This window comes from Mizuhopecten yessoensis, unplaced genomic scaffold, assembly GCF_002113885.1.
Source record: "Mizuhopecten yessoensis strain PY_sf001 unplaced genomic scaffold, ASM211388v2 scaffold5979, whole genome shotgun sequence".
NCBI classification, from domain to species: Eukaryota; Metazoa; Mollusca; class Bivalvia; order Pectinida; family Pectinidae; genus Mizuhopecten; species Mizuhopecten yessoensis.
Window position 1 is genome coordinate 658,483 of NW_018406319.1, and position 14,964 is coordinate 673,446.

A 14,964-nucleotide genomic window follows, 5' to 3' on the forward strand; every position below is an offset into this window, starting at 1 on the left:
ACCCAGTTAATATTTTTTCGTTCAAAATACCATACGTTTCTGGAGAGCGAACCTTAGGTATTGACTCCAAATCAGCCGTGCCGACCGACTTCGAAAGCTTGGATATTTTTATTGTGCGAAAACAACGTTTGTCACATATGAAAATTTTATACATACAATGTTTTATTCAATAATTAGTACTCATGAGTTAATATTGCTAATGAGATTAACTGATAATATTTCTATCTTAGTACAAGACATCCATCTTAAAGAGTTTTGCAATACTTTTTATTTCCTAGAATCAATGTTATATAAGATGTAGAAATTACACTCAAAAGTTGGTCAAATAAATTAATTTTTATTATTTTCATGATCGTTAAGAGGGTGAAGTACCATTTCCCGATAGGTTTCTTTTTGAAGACGTTTTTTATTTGTTTTTTTTTATATATATATATATAAATGTAACTCGTGCCATTGTGAAAAACAATTATAGATTATGTTGCAATTAGTTTGATGTTAGTTCTAGATTGACTGGACAAAACCATAGCGTAAGTACTGTTACATTCGTGTTAGTTTTGTTGCTGTTTTAAGCCTATTGACCGTGTTTCAAAGATACTACATAAACTGCTAAGTAAAATCGAATAATCTACTAGTTCAACATCCTCGATATCCAGGGGCTACGCTCACTTACGCTCTATGCACCCCTGGGATATGTTATAGCACAATCGATTTTTTCAATTCAATTCAACTTTATTCTCTTTCACAATACAATGTATAGAGAAACATATTTACAATATAATATATAGTAATTGTAGTGTTCGTAGTCGGTAGTACACAGTACTGTTTCATAATATATACACATTATATCGAGGAGGTCAAATATTGTTATTAATTATTCTAATAAAAGTACAAAGTTTCTTCAGTGTTTTTATATTAGTAGTATTCATCAATTCATAAAACTTAATTACATTTGGTCTCGTCCAAAAATATTTGTCTATATATAAAATTCGAAACCCAGATAGTGACGGACACTCAAGCAAGCACCCCTGGGATATGTTATAGCAAAATCGAAGGCAATCCCTTGTATATCAAGGATGCTAATTGCAATGTATCAAACGTTGTTATCTTAATTAAACAGCCGACCGGATCAAAGTGACCACGTCAGAGTTAGTGTGCCCATGTACATAGATATATAATTGTCACCACGCCAGCGAGTGGCACTCGCATTGTAACTAAGGGTGCCATCAGGACTTATCAACTTAGGGCGCCATACGGACTGATCATCATCATGACTACCACCGCTCTGGTAAGTATACTTTCTGTATGTTGACAATATTAATTACTGTGATGTATTCATCCACGCATGAACGGCTTGAACTGTCTTGTCGTTATATGTATTGTTTTGGTGTTGTTGGATATCTGATGTTGTAGATAAAATATAATCTAAACTGTGAAATACGTTTTCTGCTTTGTAATAACGGACTACATTTTTACGCGGAAGCATTCAAATGTAGCTTAGTAGTGATATGCCATTTTTATTTGAGGCCACAGACGGGATAGTCTTTAGCAAAGCTGATTAGTTTTTTCGAACTAAAAGATGCGAGAAAAAAATCAATTACCTGTCACTGAGCCAGACGGGTTCCCATCCCAACATCGGCTTACTTCTCGGTTTGGATTATGCTACAGATTCTTAGCCCTTGACTGAGATCACCCGATCTCGCTTAGTTACAGGTTATATATTTTATTAATCTTGCTCATAGGCATCCATCTCTACGCGATGCATGTTTCCCGTTTGAGACCTTGGTGTGAGATTTTTGTATATTGCGCTTTCTCTTTTTTACTTGTGTAAAAGCAAATGGTTTAAGTTTAAAATGTTCACTGCCTTGTCGGTCGGGGTTCCGAAACGTGGCTGATGTCCATATGAAACATCGGGTCAATAATTGTACATATGATCAATAGAAGATACCACGTTAACACTGCCGGCAACTTGTATCGACTCAAATGATTTAAAACAATTATAATTCATTTGTGATGTAACAAGGCATTTTATTGGCCAATCAAAATAATTTGCGACAGTAAAACTACGATATACCGTCCGCAAATTATCATTTGCATATGAAGCCCGGATGGTTTTTTCTTTTTCTTTTCTATTTTATAGTTTATTATCCCGAATACAATAGGGAATACCAGGATGGGGCCTGACCTAATCCCTGTACATAGTACATGTAGCCTATTCATTCTCTGACTCTCTGTATTTTGTACCCTCATCTTCCTCACTCTGTCTATTTTTTCTCTTGCTCATTTTCTTTCTTTCTACTCAATTTCTCTTACATTGATTTCAATTTCAATTTGCAAAAATTGCTTGTAACTTATTTTCTAATTGTTGATATCTTTTAACGCTTTCAATTGCATTGATTGTAAACCTTAGTTCTTGTTTTACACACTTCAAAATATGCTGTGTGAAGTCAGCAATTTCATATTCATCATCAAATTTTATCTTATTTTGTTCTTTCCATATGTGCCACTTTGTAGTTAAGACAAACAAATTGATTATTGCATTATATTCTTGGTTTAGATTACAGCTTCCTAACATTACAACTTTCTTTGGTATATTTGATTTGAATGTGAGGCTTTGTTTATAAATGAGTTAACTGTCTTCCAAATTTCTGTTATTTTATTACATCTGAAGAATAAATGAATTTGATTTTCCTGAACTATATGACAAAGTGTACATAATTCGTTTGACAGTCTCATTTTAAATGATTTTGCCTCCGTAGAAATAATATTATGTAAGCATTTCCATTGGAAGTCGTTACATTTCCTATTTGCTATAGATGATTTTAAAGAAGTCCAAATTATAACCCAATCTATGTCATCATTTTGATAAACAGCATCCCAGCTATTTTGTGATTTGGAATAGTATTTCTTATTCAAAATTAGTTCTTTCAATATTTTATTCTTTAATCTATTCGGATCCATTACTTCATCGTTTTTATTTATTTTTATGTGTAGTTCATCAGTTTAAACTATGGGTTCAATTTCTGGAGTCTCATGGTTAAGTGATTTTACTTCTTGTAACCAATTGTTACATGAAGAAATTGCCTTCTTGACTATGGAGAATTCTGACATCCAGTTATCTTTGAATCGTAACTTCTCCAAATATTCTTGAGAATTTATAAAATTATTTCTTTCTTCACTCCATATGTCTTTTATTTTCATTATATTTGATTTTGTCCAGTTTTTTTAGGAAGATCGGATTTTTTTTTAATGTGATATTTGTGTTTCCAATTATCCTTTAATTAAGTGTTTCATGTTTTGTTTTGACCGAACGTCGTTTTAGCATAACCTGCCAACCTTGAAGAGAGATCTTATAGAACTGTGGAATATTTTGTAATTCTAGTGATTTTGTAGTGTTACATTTACACAAAAAGAAATTTTGAGAGAAGGTAGAATCATATTTTTGAAGCCAGTATTTCCCCCAACGCATTCCAGCATTGTAGTTCTGAGTGAATGATCTTGTATATATTTTTAATACCCTTTAACGTCTCCATTAAGTCAAGATCAATCATATTTAATCCACCAATTTTAATTTCTCTATAACATGTTTCTTTTGCAACTTTATTTACATTAGAGTTCCATAAATATGTGTAAATTAGTTTAGAGTATTAATGATTTTATTATAGGATTTTTTCCTTGAAGTGTAAGATTTCTTTTTTTCCTACAATATATGGTTGACTCAAGTTTTCTTATTTTTTCTTCACAAATTTCATCCAAGTTTATTCCATAACCATGCATTATCCCAAGAGCCTTTATTCGCTCTACCCAAGTAATTTCCTTAAAGTGAGGAGGTCTCTGTTTCCATGTTCACTGTACCTATGTACATACCTTTTGTTTTTTTCTTATTTATTTTGGCACCAGATGCCTTTTCGTATTGGTTTAAAACATTAAAGATTAAAGGAATAGATTTCTTATTACCAGCAAATAATTGTTAGTCGTCGGCAAACATTTTAATTTTTGCTTCCATTTTTCCATTTTTACTATACGGAATATCAATTCCTTTTTTATTTTTCCTGATAGAACATGCCATGGATTCAGCTTGGAGGATATAAATCAACGGTGCTATCGGGCACCCTTGTTTTACGGAACGTGATAACTTAAATGGTTTTGAAATAAAGCCAGTTGTAAGGATGTGTCTAGATGATTGCTTATACGTCATTTTTATCCATTCTATAATTACTTTCCCAAATCCAAATTTTTTAAGACACATTTCTACCCATTCCCATTCCACCCGATCAAATGCCTTTTTTTGATCTAAAAAAGTAATACTTCCACCTTTATTTTCTTCATTGGAGTACTCGATAATATCTTGGATTAAACGAATACTGTCTTCTATGTTTCTTCCCTTTACAACCCCCTTCTGGTCGCTATGAATAATATTTGGAAGTTCCTTTTTAATGCGTTCTGGAAGAATTTTTGTTATAATTTTGTAATCTGTATGCAGGAGAGTGATTGGGCACCAATTTTTGATGTCCTCCCTTTCTCCCTGTTTGTACAAAAGGGTAATCAAACCCTTATATTGAGATGGGCATAGCTCTTTTGTTTGGAATATATCTATTATAACATAAGTAAATTGGTGCTTTATTAAATTCCAGTAAGTTTGATAAAACTCTGCAATAATACCATCCATACCAGGTGATCGATTGGCTTTTAAATTACCAAAATCAGTTCTAACCTCATTTGCAACAGTTGCCTCTACATTCTGTAGTAGATTATTTGCTTCATCAACATCTATTCCTTCAGTAGTAAAAAGATTACTATAAACTTTACTTGTTCCTTAAGTATATCGTTTATATTATTTTTATAGCTTCCGTCTTCACATTTAATTGAGACCCTTGTCTTATTAGTAAGGTCTACCTGTTCCTTGTCGAATTTGTAAGGTCTACTTGTTCCTTGTCTAATTAGTAAGGTCTACCTGTTCCTTGTCTAATTAGTAAGGGTACCTGTTCCTTGTCGAATTTGTAAGGTCTACCTGTTCCTTGTCTAATTAGTAAGGTCTACCTGTTCCTTGTCTTATTAGTAAGGTCTACCTGTTCCTTGTCGAATTTGTAAGGTCTACCTGCTTCTTGTCTAATTAGTAAGGTCTACTTGTTCCTTGTCTAATTAGTAAGGTCTACCTGTTCCTTGTCTTATTAGTAAGGTCTACCTGTTCCTTGTCTTATTAGTAAGGTCTACCTGTTCCTTGTCTAATTAGTAAGGTCTACCTGTTCCTTGTCTAATTAGTAAGGTCTACCTGTTCCTTGTCATATTAGTAAGGTCTACCTGTCCCTTGTCTAATTAGTAAGGTCTACCTGTTCCTTGTCTAATTAGTAAGGTCTACCTGTTCCTTGTCTAATTAATAAGATCTACCTGTTCCTTGTCTTATTAGTAAGGTCTACCTGTTCCTTGTCTTATAAGTAAGATCTACCTGTTCCTTGTCTTATTTGTAAGGTCTACTTGTTCCTCGTCTTATTAGTAAGATCTACCTGTTCCACATCTAATTAGTAAGATCTACCTGTTCCACATCTAATTAGTAAGATCTACCTGTTCCACATCTAATTAGTAAGGTCTACCTATTTTGTATCTAAACTGTTTGAGAGTACAGTGTGACCAGTAATTAGTTACGGTGCTACTACGTGGGGAACACGTACATTTAGTTATATTGTGGCTATTCAAAATCACGCATGTAGATTGTATCTAGGCCTTGGTCGTTATGCGCCTAACGTAGCTGTTAGAGGGGACATGGGTTGGACTCCAGTAATAGTGAACCAATGGCAAGCTGTTGTTAGACATTGGCGTCGTCTTCATAATCTGTCGGATACAAGATTGAATAAGGCTGTATTTACCTGGAGTGGGCATATAGGTGACCACCGAAATAAAAATTGGAACTTCAGGGTAATGTCAAGACTCCGGGAGCTAGGCTTGGATAACTACAGCACAGGTCAGAGTAAAAAAAAAAGAAAAAAAGGACGTTAAGGTCCGTGGCTTGGAATTGTTTATTGAAAATTGGAAAAGGGAACTTAATCGTCCCGGAGCCAAAAAAAAAAGTTTCTGGAGGTAACAAACTACGTATGTACAGGTTATTTAAGTTTAATTATGAGGTAAAAAAATATTAATATGTTAGTAATGCCTAAATCCCATCGTAGTGCGCTAGCTAAGTTTAGGAGTGGGGTTGCACCGACACGCATCGAAACAGGCCGGTAGGGTTTCGCGTGTAATGGTAGAAATAGAGAGTCATGTTTTAATAGAATGTAACTTGTATGATGATCTCCGATCGGGTCTTTTGCAGGAGGCCAATAATATCACAAGTGATTTTTACAATATGAGTAAAGATGAACTGTTAATCGACGTCGCAACTTGCTCTATAATTAAGTAGTAATGTGTCTTTCAATGTCAATAATTTTTATATTTTCATATTGGCAAAGCTTTATTGATTATGTGTAGGTGGACTCTTAACTTTTAATTTATATTGATGTACATATGTGTAATACTTTTACAGTCTAGAGTGATAGGGGAAGAGTGAGTGTCTCGTAAGTCTAATATAGTAGACTGGATGTAAGGGTGGGTGAGCAGACATATTTTAGAAATTGTAAAAGAGTATGGTCTATATATGTTTCACGTCTAAATAGTATGGTCTATATGTTTCATGTCTAATTAGTATGGTCTATATGTTCCACATCTAATTAATATGGCCTATATGTTTCACGTCTAATTAGTATGGTCTACATGTTTCACGTTTAAATAGAATGGTCAATATGTTTCACGTCTAATTAGTGTGGTCTATATGTTTCACGTCTTATTAGTATGGTCTATATGTTTCACGTCTTATTAGTATGGTCTATATGTTTCAGGTCTAATTAGTATGGTCTATTTGTTTCACGTCTAATTAGTATGCTCTATATGTTTCACGTCTAAATAGTATGGTCTATATGTTTCAGGTCTAATTAGTATGGTCTATTTGTTTCACGTCTAATTAGTATGATCTATATGTTTCACGTCTAATTAGTATGGTCTATATGTTTCACGTCTAATTAGTATGGTCTACATGTTCCACGTTTAAATAGTATGGTCAATATGTTTCACGTCTAATTAGTGTGGTCTATATGTTTCACGTCTAATTAGTATGGTCTATATGTTCCACATCTAATTAGTATGGTCTATATGTTTCACGTCTAAATAGTATGGTCTATATGTTTCATGTCTAATTAGTATGGTCTATATTTTTCACGTCTAAATAGTATGGTCTATATGTTTCACGTCTAATTAGTATGGTCTATATTTTTCACGTCTAATTAGTGTAGTCTATATGTTTGACGTCTAATTAGTATGGTCTATATGTTTCACGTCGAATTAGTATGGTCTATATGTGTCACGTCTAATTAGTATGGTCTATATGTTTCACGTCTAATTAGTATGGTCTATATGTTCCACATCTAATTAGTATGGTCTATATATGTTTCACGTTTAAATAGTATGGTCTATATTTTTCACGTCTAATTAGTGTAGTCTATATGTTTCACGTCTAATTAGTATGGTCTATATGTTTCACGTCTAATTAGTATGGTCTATATGTTTAATGTCTAATTAGTGTGGTCTATATGTTTCACGTCTAATTAGTGTGGTCTATATGTTTCACGTCTAATAAGTGTGGACTATATGTTTCACGTCTAATTAGTATGGACTATATTTTTCACGTCCAATTAGTATGGTCTATATGTTTCACTTCTATTTAGTCTGGTCTATATGTTTCACGTCTAATTAGTCTGGTCTATATGTTTCACGTCTAATTAGTCTGGTCTATATGTTTCACGTCTAATTAGTATGGTCTATATGTTTCACGTCTAATTAGTATGGTCTATATGTTTCCCGTCTAATTAGTGTGGTCTATATGTTTCACGTCTAATAAGTGTGGTCTATATGTTTCACGTCTAATTAGTATGGTCTATATGTTTCACGTCTAATTAGTATGGTTTATATGTTTCACGTCTAAATAGTATGGTCTATATGTTTCATGCCTAATTACTAAGATCTACCTATTTAATGTCTAATTACTAAGATCTACCTTTTTGATGTCTAATTATTAAGATCTACCTATTTAATGTCTAATTACTAAGATCTACCTATTTAATGTCTAATTACTAAGATCTATCTTTTTGATGTCTAATTACTAAGATCTACCTATTTAATGTCTAATTACTAAGATCTACCTATTTAATGTCTAATTACTAAGTCGACACCTTAAAGTCATTTTATCTTAAACGATTTTTTATTTTTTCTAAAGGAACTCAAGGGAACATATTAATTTGGTGCCTTTCTTGACGACTTTACATCTAAACATTTACAGCTTGTTTATTTGCAATATCTATTTTTCCGTTTCAGCCGATGACGACGTCGTTGATTGGTGACAACTCCACCGCCAATAGTACCTGGCCCTTGGATCAGGGCAACATTACCCATCGGCCGTACGAGATGGATCCCAACGAAATTTTGGACCTGCAAAAGCGCTTCATTCCCATCATAGTACTCTCGATTCCTGCCCACCTAAGTATTCTAATCATAATCCTTTGTAACAAGAGCCTGCGGAATCAAGCCTTCTTTATGGGAGTTCTCAGTATGACTATCTTTGACCTGTTCCATTACATGGTTGTTCTCCCGATAAACTTTGACCATTATATCAACTGGGGGAAATGGCGTCACGGCAATATTGTCTGTATTGTCTACATAGTCTTTTTAAACAGTAAGCTCTACGTTTCTGCTTTGATGATCCTAGCGTTGTGTGTTGAACGGCTGATGACGAAGCTGCGATCTGTCGCTGTCGTTGGCGAGAGAACATCGTCTATCGTATCTAAGGTGTGTCTTGTGCTTCCCTGGTGTATTGGTATTGTTGGTGGAGTGCTCATCACTCTGATCAAACAGGATGAAATGTCGCGACACCGATATTTGCATGAGCATTATTGTGTGTTCATGGTGGAACAGACCTTCCATATTCCCTATCTTGTAATCATGTACCTGATACCACTCGGCCTACTGGTCCTGGTACCCATAGCTATGATGATGGTTGTTTACAAGTACAAGAAGTCGGACTGGAATCGTTTATCTGCGGAAACTTTGGAACCGGCAGCTGTCAGTTTGCGCATGTCCACTTTGTGTGTTTGGATTGTGAGCATTGTTTATGTTGTCCTGTGCGTACCTGTGACATATTGTTTGACACTACTCGTGTTGTGTGTACGTCGTATAGCCGGCTGCCCAACTATACAGTTATACAGGGATACGCACACAGTCTCTCTCCTTCTTGGGTTCGTGACGCCCTTTTTATGGATCATCACCGTTGAAATCCGCGCCGCTTTGTTGTCATTTAAATTTCGCGTCATAAACATGGTTACACCATCTGAGGGCCAGAAAACAGTCTTGTCCTTTTCCTCACTGCAGCATAAAATCTCTTCGGACGATACAGGTACTGGGCGCTAACTGTCTACGTACCCGTTTGCATAGAGCTGTTTCAAACCAAACTGCCTTTACTTGTATTAAATATCGTGACGCTATGGGAAACACATGTGTTCAAGCTGTCAGAGATATGTATAGCCAGGCTGAACATTAAGTCAGAAATATAAATATTCATATCATATTAATTTTGTAGTCGATCAAATAAAGCCATATTTAAAATAAAGACTTGAACAGTTTTGAGACATTATTGCAGAGAAACGTTGCTGCTCCCTAGCAGTGCATACGCTGTGTACGTCGTGTTCCTTTCATGATAGACTGAGTACATGTCACAATGGCGTAGAAGTAAATGTAAAAGTAAACACTGGGCGGCAAGCAATCAATATCCCCCATTGTATCATTGTAGAAATATACACGCAATACTGCCCATATTATCATTGTATGAATGAAAATTCAATATCGCCAATTGTATCATCGTAGAAATAAACAATCAACATTGCCATTGGTTCATCGTAGAAATAAACATTCAATATCAATCATTGTATCATTATAGAAACAAGAGGCCCAGAGGGCTGGTATCGCTCACCTGGATATCTAAGGAATCATGGCAAAATATTCTCAAAATTAGATCCAAGGGAATATGCTAGACCCAAAGGCCCATCCTTGATTTGTCATGCCCAGCGATTTCATGTATGGTTATGGGATGGGGATCTCAACTGTTTCCAAGCTATGACTCAGAAACTAGGTCCCTAGGGTTGTGGCCAGACCCCAGGATCAATTATAATATCATGACTGCAAGGATGGGGCAGACCCTGGGGTCAATTCTAATAGCATGACTGCATTCGTCTCTTTATGCCCAGCAATTGTATATATAGTTTTAGGTAGGGATCTTAACCGTTTCATAGTTATGACCCAGGGGTTAAGTCTCCAAGGGTGGGGCAGACCCCAAGGCCATCATGGAAGCGTATTTTCATTCATCTCTTTATACTCAGCAATTCTATATACGGTTATAGGGTGGGGATCTCAGCTGTTTCCAAGCTGTGACTAAGAAACTAGGCCCCAATGGGTTCGGTCAGACCCCAGGGTCTATTCTAATATCATGACTGCATTCGTTTCTTTATGCCCAGCATTTGGATATATAGTTTTGGGTGGGGATCTGAACCGTTTCAAAGTCATGTCCCAGGGTCTATGTCTTCAAGGGTGGGGCCAGACCCCAAGGCAATTCTGGAGGCAAATGTGCATTCTTCTTTTTATATTCAGCAATTGTATGCGGTGGGGATCTCAATCATTTCCAAGTGATACACTTTTTTTGGCCCACCTTCTAGCACGGGGGTCAGCCCCACCATTTGTACAATTTTGAATCCCTGCCTCCCATAAATGCTCTGACCAAATATGATTGATATCCACGGCACAGTTCTACAGAAGCAGTCGTTTATAGCAGTATAGCCAAATTGCCCCCTTTTGGCCCGACTCCACAGCACCCTGGGGAGAAGGGGGGATGTCAGCTCCACCATTTGTACAGTTTTGAATCCACACCACCTAGGGATGCTTCCGGTCAAATATGGTTGATATCCATCTCTTAGTTTTACAGAAGAAGTCGTTTGTAGCAATATAGTCAAATTGCCCCCTTTTGGGCCCTGCCCCTCAGCCCCCTTAGGGTCAGCCCCACCGTTTGTACAATTTTGAATCAGCACCACCTAGGGATGCTTCCAGTCAAATTTAGTTAAATTCCAATCAGTGGTTAAGAAGATGAAAGTCGTTTGAAGAAAGTGTTGACGTACGGACGACGGACGGACGCCACGGTATGGCATACGCTCACCTAGGTCCTAAGAAATACTCAATATTATACAATTATGGACTTTTGTGCTGGTGAATATGATGAAAGGGATATTTACCATGGAACTCATGGAGACAAAAAAAAACAAAAAAAAACCAAATATCAGAACCTTGAGGTTTTTTTTCTTCTTGTTGAAGCATATCAATATCTCTTTTTTAGATTCATATCACATCATATTCACCAGCACAAAAGTCCATATCTGTTTTATTACATGCTGTAACAAGAAAATTCAAAAACAAAACCTCAAGGTTCTGATTTGTTTTCTTTTTTTCCCCCATGAGTTTCATGGACGTGACTTGGAACGCTCGTTTTGACTTAGGAAATTCTTTACCGTTGATGGTGTCAAATTCTTGCAAATATCTATTCAACGTGAGAGTGGAATTTTTGTATAGTTCCGAGACATTTACTGGAACGAGCCTCTGTGTAAAAGTTAGCCAGGGTTGAATCCAACAGATTGGCATAATAGCTTTCGAAGACATCGCCAAGGTTATTTTCCTTAAGATAAGCATGGAGGACATCCACTGCGTGTACGGCGGCCTTTTTGTGTAAACATCATCTTTATCTTCGAGAATTTTCGGACAGTTTCAGATGTAACGGAGGCGACGCAGCCATCTTCTGTTGTCATATGACAGATCGCGTTCCGGTCTAACTGCGCATGTGCTACGAGAGGTTGCGGGGAATTTCCATATAGGCTATTTTTAGAAATCGATATTCACCTGATAACCAGTATACATGAGGTTTTGAGGACTGGTCACGTGTAACGGATCGAGCCAATGTGATTGCGAGGAAATTCCACGCAACCTCTCGTAGCACTTGCGCAGTTAGACCGGAACGCGATCTGTCAGATGACAACAGAAGATGGCTGCTGGAGAACGCTTCGCCTCCGTTACATCTGAAAATTTCATAAAACTTCCTCGAAAGGTAAAGATCCTAATATTACCAAAAAGGCCACCGAACATGCAGTGCGTTTCCTCCATGCTTATCTTAAGGATTATAACCTTGACGATGGCTTCGAAAGCTACGATACTGAACTGTTGGATTCAACTCTTGCTAAATTTTACAAAGAGAACCTTGCGTTTTTCTTTTTAAATTTCATTGTTGAAGCATATAATAAAACAGTTATGGGCTTTTGTGATGGTAAATATTATGCGATATGAACCTGAAAAAAAGTGATATAAACCTCGGCTTCTCCTCGGTAAATATCACATTTTCAGGTTCATCCTTCGCCTCGGTCAATATCACTTTTTAAGGTTTATATCGCATCATATTCACCAGTACAAAAGTCCATAATTGTATATTGTATCATTGTAGATATACACACTCAATATTGCCCATTGTATCATTGTATAAATGAATACTTAATACCGCCCATTGATTCGTTGTATAAATAAATACTTAATACCGCCCTTTTTAACATTGTAGAAATACTCACTCAATATGCATTGTATCATAACAGTCATAAACATTCAATATTGCCCATTGTATCATTATAGAATTACACACCCAATATCGCCCATTGTATCATTATAGAAATAAATACTCAATATTGCCCATTGTATCATTATAGAAATAAATACTCAATATTGCCCATTGTATCATTATAGAAATAAATACTCAATACTGCCCATTGTATCATTATAGAAATAAACACTTAATATCACTCGTTCGAGATCTTGAGATTGATATAAAGCAGCATAGCAAATTTAGAAATCCATTCACTTTTACTAAAGTTATCTTGCTCACAAGAAACAAAATAACGCAGGACGCACGGCGCACGACGACAGACGAAGACGGATGAAAATAGGTCACCATGACCTATGGTCAAGTGACCTACAAACAACATATGTCGCCCATTGTAAGTTAGTTAAAACACCCTGGATCGCCTATTATAACGATGTTAAACACGACAAATAACGCCAATTGTAACATAGTTAAACCACTCTATATCGCCCCTTGTGACATAGTTAACACACTCTATATCGCCCCTTGTGACATAGTTAACACACTCTATATCGCCCCTTGTGACATAGTTAACACACTCTATATCGCCCCTTGTGACATAGTTAACACACTCTATATCGCCCCTTGTGACATAGTTAACACACTCTATATCGCCCATTGTGACATAGTTAAAGCACTCCATATCGCCCATTGTGACATAGTTAAAGCACTGTATATCGCCCATTGTGACATAGTTAAAGCACTCTATATCGCCGATTGTGACATAGTTAAACCACTCTATATCGCCCATTGTGACATAGTTAACACACTCTATATCGCCCCTTGTGACATAGTTAACACACTCTATATCGCCCATTGTGACATAGTTAACACACTCTATATCGCCCATTGTGACCTAGTTAAAGCACTATATATCGCCCATTGCGACATAGTTAAAGCACTCTATATCGCCCATTGTGCCATAGTTAAACCACTCTATATCGCCCATTGTGACATAGTTAAAGCCACCATTCACCGCCCATTGTGACATAGTTAAAGCACTGTATATCGCCCATTGTGACATAGTTAAAGCACTATATATCGCCCATTGTGACATAGTCAAAACACTAGATATCGCCCATTGTGACATAGTTAAAGCACTGTATATCGCCCATTGTGACATAGTTAAAGCACTGTATATCGCCCATTGTGACATAGTTAAAGCACTCTATATCGCCCATTGTGATATAGTTAAAGCACTATATATCGCCCATTGTGACATAGTTAAAGCACTATATATCGCCCATTGTGACATAGTCAAAACACTATATATCGCCCATTGTGACATAGTTAAAGCACTATATATCGCCCATTGTGACATAGTTAAAGCAACCATATATCGCTCGTTTTGAGATAGTTAAAACCACCCTTCACCGCCCATTATACATGATAGAAACCTGCAAAAATCCGTTTATCTTAAGTAAAACTGAATCTTCATTTAATAAGCTTTTAAATCTGAAAAATGTTAAAAGCTTTATCTTTATTCTTAACAGAAAGTATTGCAAGTATATGCAGGGAATGAAAATTAATATCAAATATAATTAATATAATTATGTCACTTGTGAAAAATACATGTAACTCAAAAATAGACAAATTGTTTTTGGGTTTTTCTTTTATAATATAGAGCATATATTTCAAGAGTTTGACCGAGTTCGAACCTCAAGCGAGTCTATTGAAGCTGTTTGTCTCACCAGCAGGACATATATAAATTGTTGTCGCCCATTGAATACATAACAGATAACACAGGACTAAGAGAGTACCAATAGGATATGTTTTAACTATTTTCTATCTTATATATTTGTAAATGAAAAACACAAATGTGTTGTTTTTTTACATTCCCATGACGAGACGATGATAGTATAGAACTACAAATATAAATATACAAGCAATGGGTATAGTGTTGTCCGTTCTATGACAGCTCACCTTTGTGAGGACGCTAAATTATCCATTTGTCCGATCAGACGGATATGTCCGACACATTTCGAAGGAATACTTTGTGCAGACACTTATGAAGCTTCTAATCGTATGGAGATGGATGCGTGTAGATTTGCATACGGTATTTCATTTTCCAAACAAACGTAACCACTGTGATCTCTGATTGACTGAAACATATCGGGCTATAATTTCTGTTCTCTTCTATAAAAGTGCTTCATCGTGGAGGTGCATATACG

General features: G+C 36.0%; 1 protein-coding gene across 1 annotated transcript; it reads left to right on the top strand.

Annotated features, from left to right (window-relative positions):
- The first annotated feature begins 1,117 nt into the window (after positions 1–1,117).
- On the top strand, positions 1,118–9,682 carry LOC110451394. The gene is made up of 2 exons (XM_021499380.1): positions 1,118–1,285; positions 8,395–9,682. Exons 1-2 carry the CDS (start codon positions 1,268–1,270, stop codon positions 9,481–9,483), a joined length of 1,107 nt encoding a protein of 368 aa, XP_021355055.1. The 5' UTR covers positions 1,118–1,267; the 3' UTR covers positions 9,484–9,682.
- The last annotated feature ends 5,282 nt before the right edge of the window (positions 9,683–14,964 follow it).